This window comes from Antedon bifida, chromosome 4 (genome assembly GCF_963402885.1).
Source record: "Antedon bifida chromosome 4, ecAntBifi1.1, whole genome shotgun sequence".
Taxonomy (NCBI): domain Eukaryota; kingdom Metazoa; phylum Echinodermata; class Crinoidea; order Comatulida; family Antedonidae; genus Antedon; species Antedon bifida.
The window spans coordinates 14810585-14829584 of record NC_136229.1 but is presented as its reverse complement, the minus strand read 5'-3'; the positions used below and the strand labels follow the sequence as shown (position 1 = coordinate 14829584).

The window sequence follows — 19000 nt, the reverse complement described above, 5'->3', positions numbered from 1 at the left end:
GTTTGCAATAATGGGGATTAGTCCTACATGACTTATTTAAATATGACCAGCATAATTTCATGAATATTCATAATACTTGTGTATTTTATCATTTAATATATAATTTTAAGGGATAGAAAAACACAGTACTGTATATAACTGTAGCGATGTACAATGATAATAATGATAAATACAAGTTCAATCGCAGTTATAGATACTTTGTGATAGTAAGTATATACCTCCAAATATGACACTGTTTTTTTATATTTTAATAGTCTGCCTGTATAAATAAATATGGTTGATTCTGCTATGTTGTCGTTAATACTTTCTCTGCGGTATATGTATGTTCTAACTGAAAAGTGTTTTTAGCATGGATAACTAAACAAAGTTCTCCATGGTCAGGTCAGTATAGCATGCTATACCCCATTGTGGTGTTGCGGCGCCAAAAAAAAAAAAACTTTTTGACTTGTTTATTAGTAGAAATGTGGTAGAATTTTTTTTTAGTTGTTAAAGTTCTTGATATGGAAGAAAATAAGGACAAAAATGATACAGGATGACAAACAGTACGCACTGGCCCACTTGACACACAATCCAGCCCACGAGACGGAAAATAAAACGATGGTACAACATCACAATAGATCGCGCATGTCGTCGTCTAACGATTAAGCGTATTGATGTTGATGGTCGGATGAAATATTTCCGAAATAAAAGAAATTGAATTGAATAAACATATTTGTAAATTTCTCGCGAACTTTACTCTCAATGCTTAGGTACGTAGCACGTCAAGTAATATTTCATTTACTGGTGTCGAGATTAAAGATATCACACAAATTAATGTGTAATGATGAAATGATATCTAAATTAAATAGTATTTTAGCTGATGAATCTCATATTCTCAATAATAAGTTAGAGTTACCATATCTGGAAGATTAACAACAATTCCAGTTAAAACAAATAGACATACATTTTCATTCTTACTTAGCGCTATTAGACTACTCAACAATGAGTTCCAAAGATAGGTCATTAGGTCTTTTGTATTTTATATTGCTTGATCAGTTGTTAAGTTCCATGTTGATCATGAATGTAAATATTATGTGTGTATTATTTTTGTTTCTGTTTTTCTGCCAAGAAAACAATTATCATTGTACTATAATAAGTATAAATCGACTCTGAATCTGAAATCCGAAGTAATTTGTAACCAATCACAAGCTATGGATCATGTCTCTTGTGATTGGTAAACTCGCTTGTGTTGTGTTGTTTAAACTACTTCTTGCGTTGCGTCTCCTCCGACTAGAGCGGAACCAAGCTTTATAACTAAATGTATGATAAAAATAATTTAAACTAGATGAAATAATACAGATAGGGGAAACTATTTGTGTCTGAACGTCCGACCAACCGAAAGTAGATGACGAATTATTTTATCCTTGAAAACAGTTCTTCTAGTTACCTGTCCTATACAGTATACTACATGAATGTTTACATTTATCAATCAACACAATAAATCCAAGTCTTCAAACGATAGTAGGCCTATCGTTCTCATTCTGAGTCATGTCATAAGATGACACAGTACGTTTATCCAGCCGTGAGGCCTACTTCTTGAATGAATATTTATTTTAATTATTTTCAAAAATAATTCTAATATTTTTATATTTGAATGTAAATCCTTAAAATGATTTAAAAGTAATAATGAAATAATCCAAAACCCTAATTACGCACAAAAGAATGAAGGGCACTCGTTCGGATGCACTGGATACAAGTAGTCCCTCGCACAAATGGACTCGTTTTTGTACCCTTGGCAACATTAATTGTTAATATTTCTGTAGGCCTATATAGAAATAAAATTCGATAATAATCTATACTCAATATTGACATGAATAGGCTTTCGTACTTTTAGTCCTGCCCTTACTTTCCAAATAATAGGTTTTTTCTTAAATCAAATAATGGGGAGGATTTTTCCCCCGTTTTTTTTGTTAGACCTCCCATTATATTGTTTTAAAAATATATATATAATGATGTCTCTATTGCTCGTCATGATCACAACTTGTTTCAAAATTTATAATAATTTAAATTAAATGTGCAAAATAAAAGTATACTTTTATGATGCATCATCAGCTTGTGATCGACTCCCCACGTCACACACACAACACACGACGTACGCGTCGTGCTGTACAGCAGAGTTACTGATTTGCGCATGCGTTTGTTTTTAATAGCTGTTTCAGTTTTAGTTGTGAAACGAATTTATAATCTGCGACCCATAAAAATACCACCACAATATTGAATGTTATTTTGTGGTAGTTAATCAATGGTAATTCCAAGTCTTTAAAAAGAATCTGTATTAACCGTAAGTAACAAATGTATAATATACTAGCCAATACAAATTATAGCCCGAACACATAAGTGATATGTTGTTTTGTAGTAGACATACGCCTAGCCTCCCTAGGCTAGGCCAGTCAGTGGCCTCTAGTCTTAGGCCTATATAAGTATAGTAGTAGTACTACAACTAGCTAGCCTACTATTACTTAGCCTAGCTCCGTAGGCTAGCTGGGCCTAGACAGTAGGCTAGCTGGGCGCCTGCTAGCAAGGGGCCTCGCCTAGTTAAGTTCTAGACTCTAGTTACTACTACTAGTTACTAGCCTATCCACGTCTAGGCTACTACCACCAAAACTCAAGCTTAAAATTGTTATTTGATACTAATTTTTATATACATATTTAACGTCATTTCTTTTTTGTTTTACAGATGAGGCTGCGAATGCCAAAGGTCAAATTCAAGCCAGCCTTATTTTTCCTTCTAGTGTCTTCATCTGTTTTATTCTACATCGCAGTAGATGTACCCATTGCATATCCTATGCCACAACAATGTGAACCGTACGTACCTTAGTTGTGCCATAAAGATATTATAGTATAGTACTATAATATCTCTATAGTTGTGCAAATGATTCTTTCATTAACGGCAGGAAGTCTTTTGCCCATCAGAATTTACAATTAATTCGGCATCAAATAGTCAGCCTAACACAAAGCTTTCATCTTTTCTTCTACCGATTACATTTAAAATTAACCTAGATCATTATTTTATATTTTATCTCAGTTTCCCTTTAGAGAAAGCAGTTGAATTAGCCAAGCGTGGCAAAAAAGGAACCTGGGACGCAGCAAGAAAAATAAAGTAAGTATCTAGATGCCTGGTATCTAAATGGACATACAATAAAAACAAAACATCCTGTATTCGTATGGTTAATGCATATCAAACAAAGGTAGTCCAATGGCCATATTAACCATTCAATTAAATTTAGAACTTCAAGAGAATAGAAAGGAAAAGGAAATAGGAAATGGAAAGGAAATGAATATAATTTACAGTTATTTCGAAATCAATTAAAAAAGAATGTATTGACCTAAATGAAATATATTTAGCATTTAGGAACATATGACTATATGATTGGTAAATATGGACACTGGGTTTAAGTCTAAAGCTCTGGCTACACTGTCAAACTAGTTTAACACAACAAAAGTGTGATATACCCAAATATGGTAGTGGTATGACATCATGTCCATATATGGGAACATCACATTTGTTGTCACATAAAGTTTGATAGTGTAGACAAAGCTTTAGTTGAAAGCAACATTTACTCTTGCATACTACCTTTATCTTTACCAACATCATTATTTATTAGCTACACTTAATAAAAACTTATTGTAGGCTGTAGGCATGCTGTAGAATTATGTTTGTCTTGTGAACAGGATTGCCACCTTTGAGAAGAACAGTGAATGAAGTCACTTGTGGTTATCTTTAGTAATTTGCCTGAAAGGAGAAGAATAATAATATACAGTCACATTGGTTAACCATGTGACTACATATGTTCAATTCTACCAGTATTTCTCTAGTCCTAAAGTCCCAATTTATTTCATACCATGTAAAATGCAGTTTAAAAACCAGATATTATGGAAAATTGGTTTTTGGGAAAGTTGGCAACTGCAGAATTAATTACACTGTTCTGGTAAAGCTAATAACCTCTCACTCTTAGTCAGAGACTTTCATGAAAATAAGTCATTGTGTTAAAAGCGTTATTATTCAAATCTCCTTGAGCACGTGGCATATTGTGGAAATATTATACTATTATAGCAACAATCTTAATTTCAGTATTATCTATTAATTGTAGAAAACTTGCCAAGACTTGTCTGCCGCCAGATCATACCTTGATGATCTATTCTGCAAACAACACGCCTGAAAATCTTGATTTCAAACAGGGCTTTAATGTCATAGAATATCTCAACTTTTTGTTTGATGGAAAATCAGGAATGCCGGCCGAGATGGAAGCTAACTTTGAATCCGTGAAGCCGCAAAAAAGATGTGCAGTCATAGGAAATGGCGGTATATTATTAGGTAGCGGTTGCGGTAAAGAAATAGACACAAAATATGATTTTGTGATGCGATCTAATATAGCACCTATAAAAAATTTTGCCTCAGACGTTGGCATAAAAACTAATTTTACTATTATCAATTTAGAAACTGTAAGAAAAATTTATAATTTACTTGCACGAGAGAAATCTGATCCTGAAACAACAGCAATAATAGAAAAAATTCGCTTTTTAAATGATTCAATTATTTGGTATCCAAAAGGAGTTCGCTTCAGATTCTATGCACGAATGCGTCTGCAAACAGTTGCTAGGAAGCTGAAAGATGAATATAAGCTTGCCATCCGTGTTGGATACAGTTGGAGAACTTTAGCAGCAATTATTAAATGGTAGGTTGTTGTACGTTTCAACACTTTATCTGACAAATGATTAATGAAATTATGTCTTCACGTCTGTAATACTGTATTTAAAAGAAAATTAGAAAAGTATCATGATCGTGCAAGATAGAAACAAAGAATTGAAATAAATTGCATTCAACGTTACCCATTTGCATATAATATAAATGTGTAAAGCAAAAAAGGAATAGTCCTGTTGTGCTGTGAAAAAAAGATAAAAAAAAGGGCGAAAGTGGATGTTCATGCCTGCACCCAAACCTATACACCCTGAGGGTTCAAATGAATGAAGTATGGCTAGCATCAGTTGAGTTCTGGCCTTCTCAGGACTCTGGTACCTCCTATCGAAGCAGAGCAGATGTCAACCATTTTAATATCTGTTCATTAGTCTTTTTTCTAAAATAAACTACCATTTTGTTTTTTTCTCTTGCAGGTTTTGGTCATTAACCGAGTACTACACGACAACAGGGCTTAATCTTTATACAATAGCGACTACATTTTGTGATGAAATAACACTGTATGGCTTCTACCCATTCCATGAAGATAGCCATGGACGTGATATACAGTACCATTACTATGAGGATATTCCATATAAGTATGAAAATAATGTGCATGATTTTCCTGCAGAGTTTGATCATTTGCGGAAGTTGGAGGAGATTGGTGCGTTGAAGCTGGTTACTGGAAAGTGTAATAATAAGTAGATGTGCTATAATGCTATGTCTACTAGTGGTAGAATCACAAGGGACCTTTTTTTGCCATTACACAGTTTCGATGGCTTTTATATGTTTGACTACCACAGTCCTTATCAGTTTCCATTCAGAATCACACTTAAGTGAGATACTTATTTCACTTAAGTCAATAACTATTAATTAGTACTCAATTAGTTGCATGTTTCCCTAATTGTGATTGTTGAATAAGGCCACATATTTTTAAATACTACTTTTTGATACTCTATCTGTTACATTTGATTTCTATTCACACATACTAAAACGCTATTTAGACATCTGGTAAGTAAAATTACAGCCAGGAATGATTTGGTAGTCGTAGTCCAAATCTGAATACGCCTCCATTGTTAGAAGATTATTATCGATCTCCGAATTCAATAAGGTCCATATTAATTTTATTAATTTAAGTCTGTAGTTACTGTAAATGAAAATAGAGACTGGCTGGTTTTTAAATTAACGATCTTGCAGTAACTATTAATTATATGTCACAGTAACTGATGCACATAGAAGTTACTGCAGTAAATTATGGTTCTTGATTGTGTGGATTTTTTCCTATGGGTGTTTTTTTTTAAAGAAAGTTTCCCGGTGTTTTATTCTAATTTTGTAAGTATGCAGTTACTGTAAATGAAAATGTGGGAACAAAATAATTTAATGATCTTGCAGTAACTACCTTATATGTCACAGTAACTGCAGTAAATTACACCAAGTACAGTAGTTACTGCAGTAAATTTCATAATAATATGATGATAAGGAAGTTGATAATGGACGTAATTGTTGGAGCTTTTGCCTAAAGGGTGTTTTTTAGTCGCGTGGACGCGACTCTATAGTTCACTATGTCGGTCTGTCTGTCGGTCCGGTATCACTATGCATTGTAGCACGCGACTTAATGGCTGTTGGTCTTGTTTTTTCTTCAGGAAGTTTCATGCCGTCGCAACCGTCTTCTAGGGTTTTATTTTCAGATGGGATAAGTACCAGGAATGATGTTGAGCTAATAATGTTATGAAATTAATACAAGCAAAGATAACACCATCTTTGTACAATCATCATTGTGTCTAATATCAAGGCAAATATTACTGTATGTTACAATTTCCGTCGGATGTACTTTTTCATTTTTTTAAAAAGATATTTAGTATATTTTTATAGTTACTAGTTTATTTAAATATGGTATATAATTTATATTTAGGTAAGTTATATTTTGATTTTAGAAACCACACTAAAAATGTTTACCCTGTATGTACTCATGAGTTTAAAATATATAAACAATACTACAGGTACAATATTCCCAATGTATTGGTTTATATATCATGCTTATTATTTTGGTCTTATATATTTATTCTGAATAGTTTTATACATTTAATAATATTATATCGATTTTGTTATTTTAAATAGTTCATTTTCCTCTAATATTTGTGTTTCATTCTCGGTGGTAGTTATTTTTAGTACACGTAAAATAGTGTATTTTTTCTACTTTGAATTTGAACTTTTTTCATTAAATTATCATTACTTAAAATGAAATAAGGCTTATGAAATGTATTCATTCATTAATTTACTACAAAGTTTGAGTTGTTGTTCTCGAGACACTCAAGATTAAATAGGCCATGTATACTACAGTAGGACGATAACTATCGACGATAAGTAGATAAATTCGCCATTTTTCCTACATAAAAATAAAAAGAAAAGCAAATGAAAACGTTTTCTTCCCATATCTTTAAGATAACCATTTATGCTTTTTTTTTTAAGAAAAAAAAAGTATAATCAGATATGAACGATACCAACGTTCGTGAATCCTGTGTTAAAATCGTTTGTGTACATTCATTTACAGATAGAAGACCTTCACATTTTACTTTTTTTTTCTTCAGATAACATTTTAAAATGTGTATTTAGGTATTTCTTCAATTTATCTGCAGGTATATCTTTATTAGAATAAAGGTTTTTATCGAATATAAATTCTTCTTTCAAAAGTTCTTCTTTATTCGAAGTATATTTACCATTGCTTTTTAATACAGCTTTAATGTGCTTTCTTTTTGCGTAATTTTTTCTAATCCTAAAAAAACTTTATTCTTTTCACCTTTTTCGAACCATTCAATTCTAGACCTTGTGTAGATGTCATCTAACTGTTTTATTTTATCTCCTAATATTTTTGTTTAATTGACTAGTTAGTTCATCAACTTCATTAAGTAATTTATTTTGGGGGGTATTTCTTTCTTAGTACAGTATTTACGAGTGAATTATTTTATTTTAACTTTCATGAATTCCCATTGGACTTAAATTGTTTTCATTATTTTGAATGGTTTCTATTATATGTATTATCATTTAAGATGCTATTATTTATTTTCCAAATTCCTGGTCCTTTCACTTTGTTGATATTTACGAGTTTAAGTGAGATTGCTTGATGGTATGAAAATATGGAGGGCATAATCTCCGTTGAAAGAATATCACCATCATTAGCACTAGAGATGCACCAATAGTCTAATCTACGCCTCCAGGTCCAGGTCTATTTTCGCCTCCAGGTAAACTGCCTCCAAATATCAGTTAAGTTGTGATTTATCATACATTTTTTTAATAACCGATGAGTTAACATATTTTTGGATAGGTTTACTATTTCTTTGGTCTATTTTATGCTCTAAAATACAATTCATATCTCCTCCCATTATAATTTATTCATCATTATCACTGCGGAGAGAGAAATTTTCCTATACAGTTTCTTAAAGAACATTTCTCTTTCTTTATAGTAATTAGAAGCGTACACGTTTATAAGATTTATTACATTTTCATTATAACTGAAGCTTAAAATTAGTATTCTAGCTTCTTCGTCTGTAAATGTGTGTTTAATATCTTTAACATCTAAACTAGATTTAAACAAGACGGGAAACAAGATAGACACTCCTTCACTATTTGTTGTTCCAAAGCTGTGATGGGTTTGACCTTTCAACAGTGTGTCCTGCCTTATTATATTATTGTCAAAATGTGTTTCTTGCAGAAACACAAATGCCAACATTTTGTTCTTCAAGCCATTTAAAGACTTTCCTTCCTTTATCATAATTTCGAAGGATTCTTACATTTAACGATACTAAATGCGGAGAAGTATTTTTGTTTTGTTTTGTTGCTTTCAATTTAATTTAAATAATTTAATTTTGTAGGCCTATATATTTTGTTTAAATTTATTTTGTAATATTGATATTCTTATACAACAACTGTGTTATTGTTTAGTTGTTGTTCAACTCGATGATTTGAACAGACAACAAACTAAGAATGTAGAATTAAACTGTACAGTTTTTATTGCAAGTGAAACAATGCAGTAGAGTCGCCGATAAAAACACTTGATCCTCAAATAAAGAAATACACAGCATATAGTGCAAGTATATGGAACGCCTCCTCTGCCTTCAGTTCACATTTATCATGCAGTATACTATGGAACGCCTCCTCTGCCTTCAGTTCACATTTATCATGCAGTACACACCAACACGCCTACTTTACGTAGGCCAAATGGCATCCGCGTAAATTCAAACATTACAAAAGGTATGACAATAGCTGCTTTATTTGTTACCGGTTTCATTACACGAGTGACATGTTACTAAAGCTAGTCTTTTTGGGCAGGAGTTTATTTTATGTGCATGGAGAACACATTCATAACATCTTAGCTCAAATTTGATCCTTATGGAAGATTCTTGCGTTAAAGTTGTTAATTTTGCAGAATCTTGGCAAGCTATATCTTTAAACGGTTCGACAAATATAGCCCGATCACTGTTTAAAAAGCGTGAACGCTTTCGGAGACATAACTATGGAACCAATGCCATATCCCTGCACGTATTAAATGTGATTGCATTTCCGCCATGTTCGCATAGAACAACAACATTTATTTATTATGGTGGTACTATATTATATGGAGCGCCATGTAGGCATAAAGCCAATCTAGATATTACAACATCAACAGAAGTTTTGACCAATGATGCGTAATAGTGGCTAAAATGGTGACACACGATCTACCGTTCATAAATCCATGCTGGTAAGGAGTAATGAATAACTATCAAGGTGCAATAGGAAATGCTTATTTACAACCTTTTCAAGCAACTTACCAACAATGGAACATAGAGAGATTGGACGGTAATTTGTCATCAATAGCACCGGATTATGGATATGAATCACATTGGCCTTCTTCCAGTCGTTCGGAATGGTATCAGTTGAGAAAGATAAGTTAAACAATTTTGAAAGCGGCTCAGCAATAAATGTTGCAGTTGCCTTGAGCATTGTAGAAGTTATACTGTCTTGACCTGGTGATTTACCAAGTTTATGAGTAGCAATACCTCCTAAGTGCGGACTTCCTTGAGAGGAAGAAAGCCAACGTGATTGCTGCAATATATGTGAAATCATTGTAAGGCAGCTGAGTAGGCCTATCTGCAGTAAAATTAGATGAAAAATAATCATTGAAACTGTTTTCAATCTTAGTAGTACCGTCAATTAAAACATTAAATAAAGTGGAAGCAGGTTGAACAAACGACCAGAAGGCTTTACCATTGTCAGTAGTTCTCTTAGCTATTTCTGAGATATAATTATAACAAGGCCAACAGCCATAAGTCGCGTGCTCTCAGAAAAAAATGAACTTTCAAAAAGTAATGTACTTTAAAACTTTTCTGTACATCAAAACAGTTCAAAAAGTACAGAAAAGCGATAAAACGCATAGTGATACCGGACCGACAGACAGACCGACAGACAGACCGACAGACCGACGGACCGACCGACATAGTGAACTATTGAGTCGCGTCCACGCGACTAAAAAGATTTCCTGATCTCAAAGATTATCTTATTTCTAAACGATTTGTAGGAGGTCCATTTATTAGGATTATTTGAACGTTTAGCATTTTTATTGTCCTTTTTACAAATCATTTTAATAAACTCAATCTCTGATTTAAATAATTTAAAATACTTCAATTTTAATGAATTTTAAATTGCTCAACATAGTTTTTTTTGTCTAAATCCCTGAGTCTAAGTTTAAAATCATTAATACATTTATATTTGTTTTCAACTTTCTGGTCGTACCAGACGTAGCCATAGCCAGTGGAACAAAGCAGATCTTTCAATTGTTTGACCCAACACATTTCTATTAGTTTTTCTTAGTTGAAACGTGTAACATTTAAAAAGAAATCTATTTTTATCCATTTCAATGATACGTAGCCAAAATAATATAAATAAAGCAATCAATTTGTAAGGATAGTCGGCCTAATTCTGATCTGACAGCTGGGTGCGCCGCGTTTCCAATGGCTAAAATAAATCTTGAAAAACGGTGCTTTGCGCACATTGACTCGTCCTTGGGATGGGATGTTGGTCCTGTGTACATTATAGTGTTAAATAACTTGGTACACTATTCGATGTCTCCTGGTGTGTGCTGAATTGATAGGCGCTGCACTGCTGGATGCCGTGGGTCCGTGGAGGGCCTAATCCAAATTTCCTTAGTTTCCAGTTAAGCTTGAGGACCAAGAATAATACATTTTAACAAATAGTATTTACATTTTTATTTTTATGAAAAATCAAGATTTAAAATGAGAGCCATGTACAAATCTGGCGAACGAAATTACTGGTAGAACTAAAAAACTAAAAAGTAAAGATTTAAAACAATATGGGTACAAATATTTTAGATTTATTTTAGGTATTGAAAGAACTCGAAGTTGATTTACATTCCAGTACGAATATCTTAATTTATTAAACTCTTTAAAATTAACTTAAATACGCAAAAAAAAAATCGCACGCAACGGCAACTTTCTGAGTAAAATACACTGCCATAAAGTACCGTAAGTTAGTTTTACAGTTTATTCAATGCAGTAATCATATAACGCGCAATTTAAATGCGTGCACGTCGCACTCTAGCGACAAAAACGAAATGAACGCAATTGTGAGAGTGCTTGATCGATAATGTATAAGTAAAATATACCCTTAAAACAAGATTCTAATATTTATCTTCCATCCATTGGCTGTGATCTCACAATTTATTTTGAAATGCCAACTGTTGTATTGTGTGTAATCCTTAAAGAGAAAGAAATATTTGTTACTACAACTTGCATTAATTGATACTATGAGACTGCACGTCAAACGCGTGATAGAACTCGTTTAAAGCATATAATATTTACAATCATAACTGAAAATAATATTTGACTCATTAGGCGCATCATAGCTGCGGTCCAAGTGCAGTTGTCGTCACACCGCTGTACAAAAGAAATTACGTTTATTCGTAAGCCATAACGAAGTGACGAGCGGATAGTGGTTCATTTCATTTTTGACAGAGTTTCTATTATATATCTTCGATAGATAGATAGATAGTGATCAATGCGGAATTTACTCAATTTATAATAGAAACAGCCTATCGACACTCCAGTACCGCTCTTATTTCGATGCATGTTATCAACCAGAAGCTGCAATTAATGGCTAACGTAAGTGCCGTACAGATTTTGTACAGGTTTTCCTGTGTTGTGGGTTCGTTTATATTCCCTCAGTTACAAAATAGGCCTTATTGTGTCTATTCACCTAATTTATATCAAATGTTACTACTAACTCGTTTTCTGCCTTACTGTTTATTTATATATATGAGTTGTATGCAAACCATAACCATGGTTTTTTCATGTATTGCATAGACACATAGTATAAGTACATCCGGGCCCATTACATATTAAATGAGACATCACAACACATCATTTGTTGATATAGGCCTAGAGTCATACATTATCAATACATCCATCTGTTACGAAACTTAACGAAACAGTTAGTAACTGGATAGAACTAGTTACTGGAACAAAAAGTAAAAATGTAAATGAATTAATTTCATTGTTAACCTTTTGTATTTACAAATCTAAATAATTATATCAAATCTTCAGAAAAGTATACAAAAAGATCAACAATGATTTGGCGCTTGTTCCGAGTAGAACTCAGAAATTATTTATATATGTTTTGCTTGTAATGTAAATAAAGCTCACATTAAATGGGCTAAAGTAAAAGAAAAATTAATGAATCACATTTCAAAAAATCGAAAAAAAAATGTTTTTTCTTTTCTCTTTCTTTCTTTTTCTTTCTTCTATATTGAGAAAAATTAAAAAGAATACTGAAGTAACTTTTTTAATACACTTATCGTATTTTACCTAAAAAACAGAAAGATGAAAAAGAAAGAAAGAAATATAAAGAAAAAACAACGCTTCAATACGTTGGCCAAATGTTATAAGAGGGTATGTGCCAATATAACCAATTAAGTTATGTTTTAAAAAGATATCCACTTATGTTATGTTTTAAAAAGATATCTCTTTTAACCATATTATAGTACATACATGTTATAAACACATGCTTTTTTTAACATTAATATACTTTGCATGGGCAATAATAAAAGCGCACTCTGATAAAAGTACTAAAAATAAAATAAAATCAAATTGTATCACGAATCAAAATCGGAACTACTGTATTTACGGCCATTGATTTGTTATACACTATCCCTTCACTTTAAAATATATGTGGGCTAAAAAATTAAAGCGATAGTGGATATGGAACTTTTGACTGTTTAGACTTTACGAAAATAAAAGACGCTAAAGAAAATTGTTGCTGTGTGAATTAGAAGTGCGCGCAAACATAACGAAAATATAAAATGCCAAACTATATTATTTTGGGTGTTTTTCGTGGTGCAAAATTGGTAAGTTATCGAATTAAGATGTGAAGTATTTTTAGACAAGAAATGACCTGGTTTAATGTTTTAAAGTAATATATATGCATTATTTTTACAAAAGGTCAACAAGGGAATGGGTCTTTTAATTGTAAACCGCCTGATATATGCTTAGGCTACTGGAAATTGATTAATAAATAGAAAGCAAATTTCATATTGAATTTTAATTATTATTATTATTACTAATAGAGGTTTAGAGCCTTTTGAGTTTTGATAGATTTGTTTTATAGAATTTGAAAAGTTTAGGCCTATAGAATTATTAGGCCTATAGATTTTTATGCCTTTTTCACATTTCTGAATTTGTACAATTGTACAATTTTATAATTTAATTATTATGTAATTTAATCTATTTATATGAATTTCAGTGACATTACTGTTAAACTGTAAACATTTTAAAACACATTCAGACAATGGATTTACTTCCAGACTGTTACGGTTTTATCAGGAAAATCGGTTTGGATCATATTTAAGAAGTAATTAAAGACATTAGACCTACGTTGTTTTTACCGAATTTACACTCTACATTTTATGTAAAAATAAATACCATGCCCTATAAATTGCGATATTTTTCGTCTTTAAACGGTGAAATGTGAAAAATCCCCAACATGCATCGCGCGCGGATTGATAATATATTCGTATTGTATCGTAATGCACCCACTTCAACCGATCGCATTAAAGGGTAAACAAATAAAAGAACCGTTCTCAGCAAAAATTCCTGGTCTTCCCCAATTAGTATTAACGGATTCTGCCAAAAAAGCAAGACAATTCATTCAGAAAGTCTATTTTTAAGTTCATATATCTTGGTTCGACCATCAAACAAGAGGGCTAAAAAAACAGAAGTAATTGCAAGAGCACCATAACCAGCCATTGCTGTCGCAAAGCTAAACATTATTTGGAGAAACAAAAACATTAGTCTGAAAATAAAACAATCTGGACCAGGATCCCAATTCTGGACCACTTTTATTATTTTTACTAATTTTAAGCCGTACGTTAAAAAAGACAGATCTTTATCACAATTTGTTATCCTTTTTCTTTTTTTACTTCGGAGGTTGCATACAGTATGTTTCCAAAGTGTGATTTGTGGAATTCCACCTCTTCATCATATGGGAAAGTATATAGAGACTAAAATGATGTCTCTACCTAGAGTAGTGGTTATGGTGATACGTAAATCCTTGTGAAAGCATAGTCAATGGAATTATTGACTATGGTGAAAGTTACCTTAATCCTTTGAAAATAAGGTCAGAGATCAAATACGGGACTTATGGACATTTGTTGGACAAAATGTTCCATAAGAACAATTAAAAAAAAAAAATTAACTGTCTACAACTAGCGGTTGGCGTTCTATGGGCAGGGCCTATACCCTATATTTTAACCCTTAATTTGCATATTTCAGCTAATTTGCATATGTTCTCAAGGTGTGATTTGTGGAATTTCATCTCCACTCATTTCATTTCTTCAACTACATTTTTTCTCCATTTTTGATAAGTTGTTCTGATAGGTCTTTAGAGATATTTACCACAAAAATAAATTCTGTTCTAATTTTGTCTAGGTATACCCATTATTTTGCTACATTGACCGGACTAATAACACTATAATTGTATGTTGATATAAAGTTTGCGGTACACCACGTGTATTAGTTCTGAAACTGTTGAGTTTCTCGACGTTTCGATCAATATGCTTTGATCGTCCTCATGAGTGAGGATGTTCATTCACTCCTGAGGACGATCAAAGCATATTGATCCAAACGTTGAGGATCTCAACAGTTCTTTTCAGAACTAATACACGTGGTGTACCGCAAACTTTTGATTTCGCCATGCAAACCTTCAAACAACTATAATTGTAATGACAAAATGTTGCTCATATCCAATGATATGATCATAATTATGTGATAACGTAGTAAATAATATTATATTGGTTTTTTTTTAGGTCAAGCGAAAACAATTCATTCTGTTTGTAAGCATTGTCGCTTGTTTCCTCTATGGTTTTACATACACATACAGAAATATTGACTTATCGTATCCGAAGCCTAAACAATGTAAAATGTTCGTAGCAATTCTTTAATACAAAATAATAATAATAATAATAATTAAAGCCGAGTGGAATGTATTTAAAATAATCTGTGTAGTATAAGTTTAAACCATTTTGCCAATATTTGTTCTATATGTTTAAATTTTACAGCAGTGTAGGACCTAAATCAGAATTTTAATAAATGTATAGAGACGAGTTTAAACTTTATATATGTCAGGTACCATGTATGGTTTGGACTATAAGAGAGAAACTTCACCAATCAACGAATATTGTATAGGTTTAAGACTGATGATATTGTATTATTAGCCAACAATAAACAAAAAATGAAAAAAAAAGTTAGATCTTGAAGGAAATAAGGTATAGACTTTAAGGTTTAATCTTGAAAAATATACCGATATTAAACTGGTAAACGTGTTGATAAAGTAAATCAATAGACATTAGGTAACGGTTATAATATCTGAAACTGAATCATATAAATATCTTGGTGTAATATCTCGTAATTAAATAACCATATAAAAATTGAGGTCAAAGATTAATAGTGTACAGTAAATTAATTATCAGTAGCTTTGATAACTTTAACAGAGTATATTATGGGGATACTCTACGGAGATCGATAGTTCTCCCATATATCAACTAACCTGTTGTTCAGTACAGGATAGATAAAAAATGCGTCTCCATCTCCAAATGGCGTGTTATATCTTAAAATCACATCGAAATACACCTTGTGACGCTTAGGCTATATGGAGAGATGGGTTGCTCTGCAATAACGAGATTCATAAAGCTCTTCGTTATACTTCTATTGAATATGTAAGACTATTGATGGTTACAAACTAATGTTTATGTTTATTAATGTACTATAGAGAATTCGTAAAAAATCTAATAAAATAGCTAAGTTAAACGTATGCGACTTTAAGTCTAAATATGTAGTTGCGACCCTTAAAATGGTAGAGCGTATACTCGCACAACCGTCTCATCCCTTATTTTTAGAATTCTCCCATCATTAGTCCGTATTAGATCTCTTTACACTCGAACTGGCAGATATAGAAAGTCATTTACTCCGAACTCCATAACTATATATAACAGTGTCTGTGTGTCTTACCATATTGTAAGCATCATGATAATTTGTTATTGGAATTTCTCTGTAGCCTATGCTCTTTGTATCTTTTGATTGATGTGTTTTTTAATTATCGTGTTTTTTGATGTTTTTATAATAATTTTAAAAGCTTTGTCTGTGTACAAACTTCAAACTTTAAATATTTTATATATTTGACAATAAATGCTGGCAAGCAGCGGATTCATTCATTCATCTATATATAAATATACGTAAGGGCAAAATTCGGTAAATCGCTGTAGCCTGTTTGTCTGTGACCTCAACCTGAACTGTAGAACAACTACCCAGAGACAACGTTGATTCGCGTCAACCAATCAGAGGGCAAGAATCCAAAATCGTTCAACCGTGAGCCCTCATAGACTTTTTTCCCAGACGTTTTTTAGGTCCAGCAGCTGGGACCTATATAATCGAGTTTCCATTTTCGCAAAACTGTCGGCTTTACTGATACTAAAGCTACCGCTATGAAACAGTTTATTAATGAATTTGTCCTTCAGTTTATCTTACAGGTTTCAATGAATTGTATGCGTGTGCTTTTTGAAAATCGTTTTAAAAAGGTTTCTTCTTCTCTTTCTTTTTATTGTGCAAGTTTTTGAAAAGATTGCCACTGTTTTGAAGTTTTGAAAATGTTGAAATAATAATTTATTATTCAGTTACACCAGTAGACGCGTATATTACGTATTTTTTAACCACAATTAATTACGAAACTCTTTATGCCTGCAAGAGGAAACCAGCTCAAATGAGGTTTATGCAAAAAGGAAGATGATGCATGATTTTGCATAATTTTAAGATAACAACAATTATGTAGATTATGATATGCCGTTATAAATCAATCTACCGGGCCTAGGCCTATTATATGTAACATGATACTATATGTGAGAATAATATTTATCATCAGCAAATAACGGGGGAAACATCTGCTCTCATAGAAGGCGCAGCTCCGATGGTTTCTGTAACACGCTTTTTAATCAACCGCATAATGATCATTTTACCAAAAACTTTTTTTTCCGAATTTTTATTGTAATACATTGTAAAAATTATTGTCTTTTATTAAATAATCTCTATAAAAAATATTCCCAATATAAAATACAAATCGTATATGCCTAATAATATTAATAATTATATAATTAAATTAAACGATGTTTAGAAATGGCCATTTTAAAAGAGACCTATAAAATAATAATATGCCTAATACAAAAAAAATCAATTTAATTATTGATAATTATTAATAAATATTCATTAACCAAATAAAAAATATCCAATCTAGCTCCTAAAAAATATATTTAAACGACGAAAATGTATATCTCGCCCCATACAAAGTTGCGCGACCGCAATTAAACGCGACAGATTTCAAACGCGACCGATATCATCACAATTATTAGCTCTATGCCTAGCGGCGCTCCATGCAGAATGCCGGAAGTTGATTTTATCGCGACCAAAATTAGATGTTTAGAAATTGCCATTTCAAAAGAGACCTATAAAATAATAATACAAAAAAAAATTAATAATAAATATTCAGTAACCAAATAAAAAATATCCAATCTAGCAAAATATATTGAAACGACGAAAATGTATGTCTCGCCCCATACAAAATTAGACGCGACCGATTGCAAACGCGACCGATATCATCGTAAACCAACAAATCTAGACATTACATTACTTAATTGAAAACTAATTTTGAAGGTGCTGCATTTAAAGTTCGTTCAAATACTCTAACGTTGAATGATAGAATTTAAAGATGTATTGTCCCTTGAAACACAAAAATTGAAGGTCAAAATATTTTAAATTTAAATATGCCATATCAAAGTAATATTAAAGTTATTTACTTTAAGTCGAAAATTCGAGCCAAAAACAAGTTTACGTAATTAACAGGTAAATTAATTTGATTACATTTCGTCTGGAAAATCGTCATGAGCGAAAGTAAACAAAGATTTCAAACCACGAGTATGCATGATGCAATTAGGATTGTTTATAACTCGTCACGGTTAAGAAGGTGTTTTCAAACAGATCGCGAGGAAGTTTTATGATTATGAGTAGCCAAACAAGCGCGTTGCATTATGAGATATGTTTTGATCGAAAACTTTTGACTGGAAGTCAAAGTTATTTTTTGAAGAGAAACTTGTCACAAAATAAGACCAATTGTTTTGAAACAAACTGAATTTGTGTTTTGTACGTAACATTAGGGTTGAGTGATGGGGAAGAGGATGGGTGCAAAGACGAACAATTCTTAAATATATTCTTTATCCATTTAGTAACGAAATATTAATTGTTTTCATGTTTTACAAATAATATACAACTAAACACAGTAAAACATTGCGATTTAATACTTTGTTGACACTGTCACCGTCATAGTCGATTGAAATAGTACAGTACATGTAACGATACATCACTAATACGACGTTTATAATTTGTTGTAGTTACATTATTAATTAATACAAACGTTCAGAAGGAACTGTCAGTAACAAAGTAAACACCTCTATTCGGGGCAAATCGTAAATTCGCTTTAATCGTCAATAAATAATTATCTAACTCAACTTAATTAGTAGGTCTAATGGTCAATTGTTTCTTAGAGCCAATTCATACTTAAGTTGTTTCTTAACCACCAAAGTTGTTCTGCGTTTAGGACATGTGATCCTTCATACTGTAGGCCTGTCCTCTACTGACTTTACAACGCTACTTATGCCAGTGAGGGGGGGGGGGGGGGGGTGGTGGTGTTGGCGGTGGTTTA

At 32.2% G+C, this 19000-nt stretch overlaps 2 protein-coding genes across 2 annotated transcripts in view; both read left to right on the top strand.

Moving 5' to 3' along the window:
• The first annotated feature begins 1857 nt into the window (after nucleotides 1-1857).
• Nucleotides 1858-19000, top strand: part of LOC144840151 (VPS35 endosomal protein-sorting factor-like) — a 79461-nt gene continuing 62318 nt past the window's right edge. The window contains exon 1 of the mRNA XM_078695852.1: nucleotides 1858-1863. The gene's annotated coding sequence lies outside the window, so the exon portion shown is untranslated. The remainder of the gene's footprint in view (nucleotides 1864-19000) is intronic.
• LOC144840558 (CMP-N-acetylneuraminate-poly-alpha-2,8-sialyltransferase-like) lies at nucleotides 2189-5878 on the top strand. Its single transcript, XM_078696406.1, has 5 exons — nucleotides 2189-2320; nucleotides 2717-2844; nucleotides 3065-3139; nucleotides 4131-4715; nucleotides 5152-5878. The coding sequence occupies exons 2-5, from the start codon at nucleotides 2717-2719 to the stop codon at nucleotides 5417-5419; spliced, it is 1056 nt and encodes a 351-aa protein (XP_078552532.1). The 5' UTR covers nucleotides 2189-2320; the 3' UTR covers nucleotides 5420-5878.

Excerpts from the sequence above, each read along its gene's own strand:
- LOC144840558 (XM_078696406.1), top strand. The coding sequence starts at position 2,717 with ATGAGGCTGCGAATGCCAAAGGTCAAATTCAAGCCAGCCTTATTTTTC. Across the intron at positions 3,140-4,130 it reads GACGCAGCAAGAAAAATAAA|AAAACTTGCCAAGACTTGTC; the intron begins GTAAGTATCTAG and ends TATTAATTGTAG. Across the intron at positions 4,716-5,151 it reads TTAGCAGCAATTATTAAATG|GTTTTGGTCATTAACCGAGT; the intron begins GTAGGTTGTTGT and ends TTTCTCTTGCAG.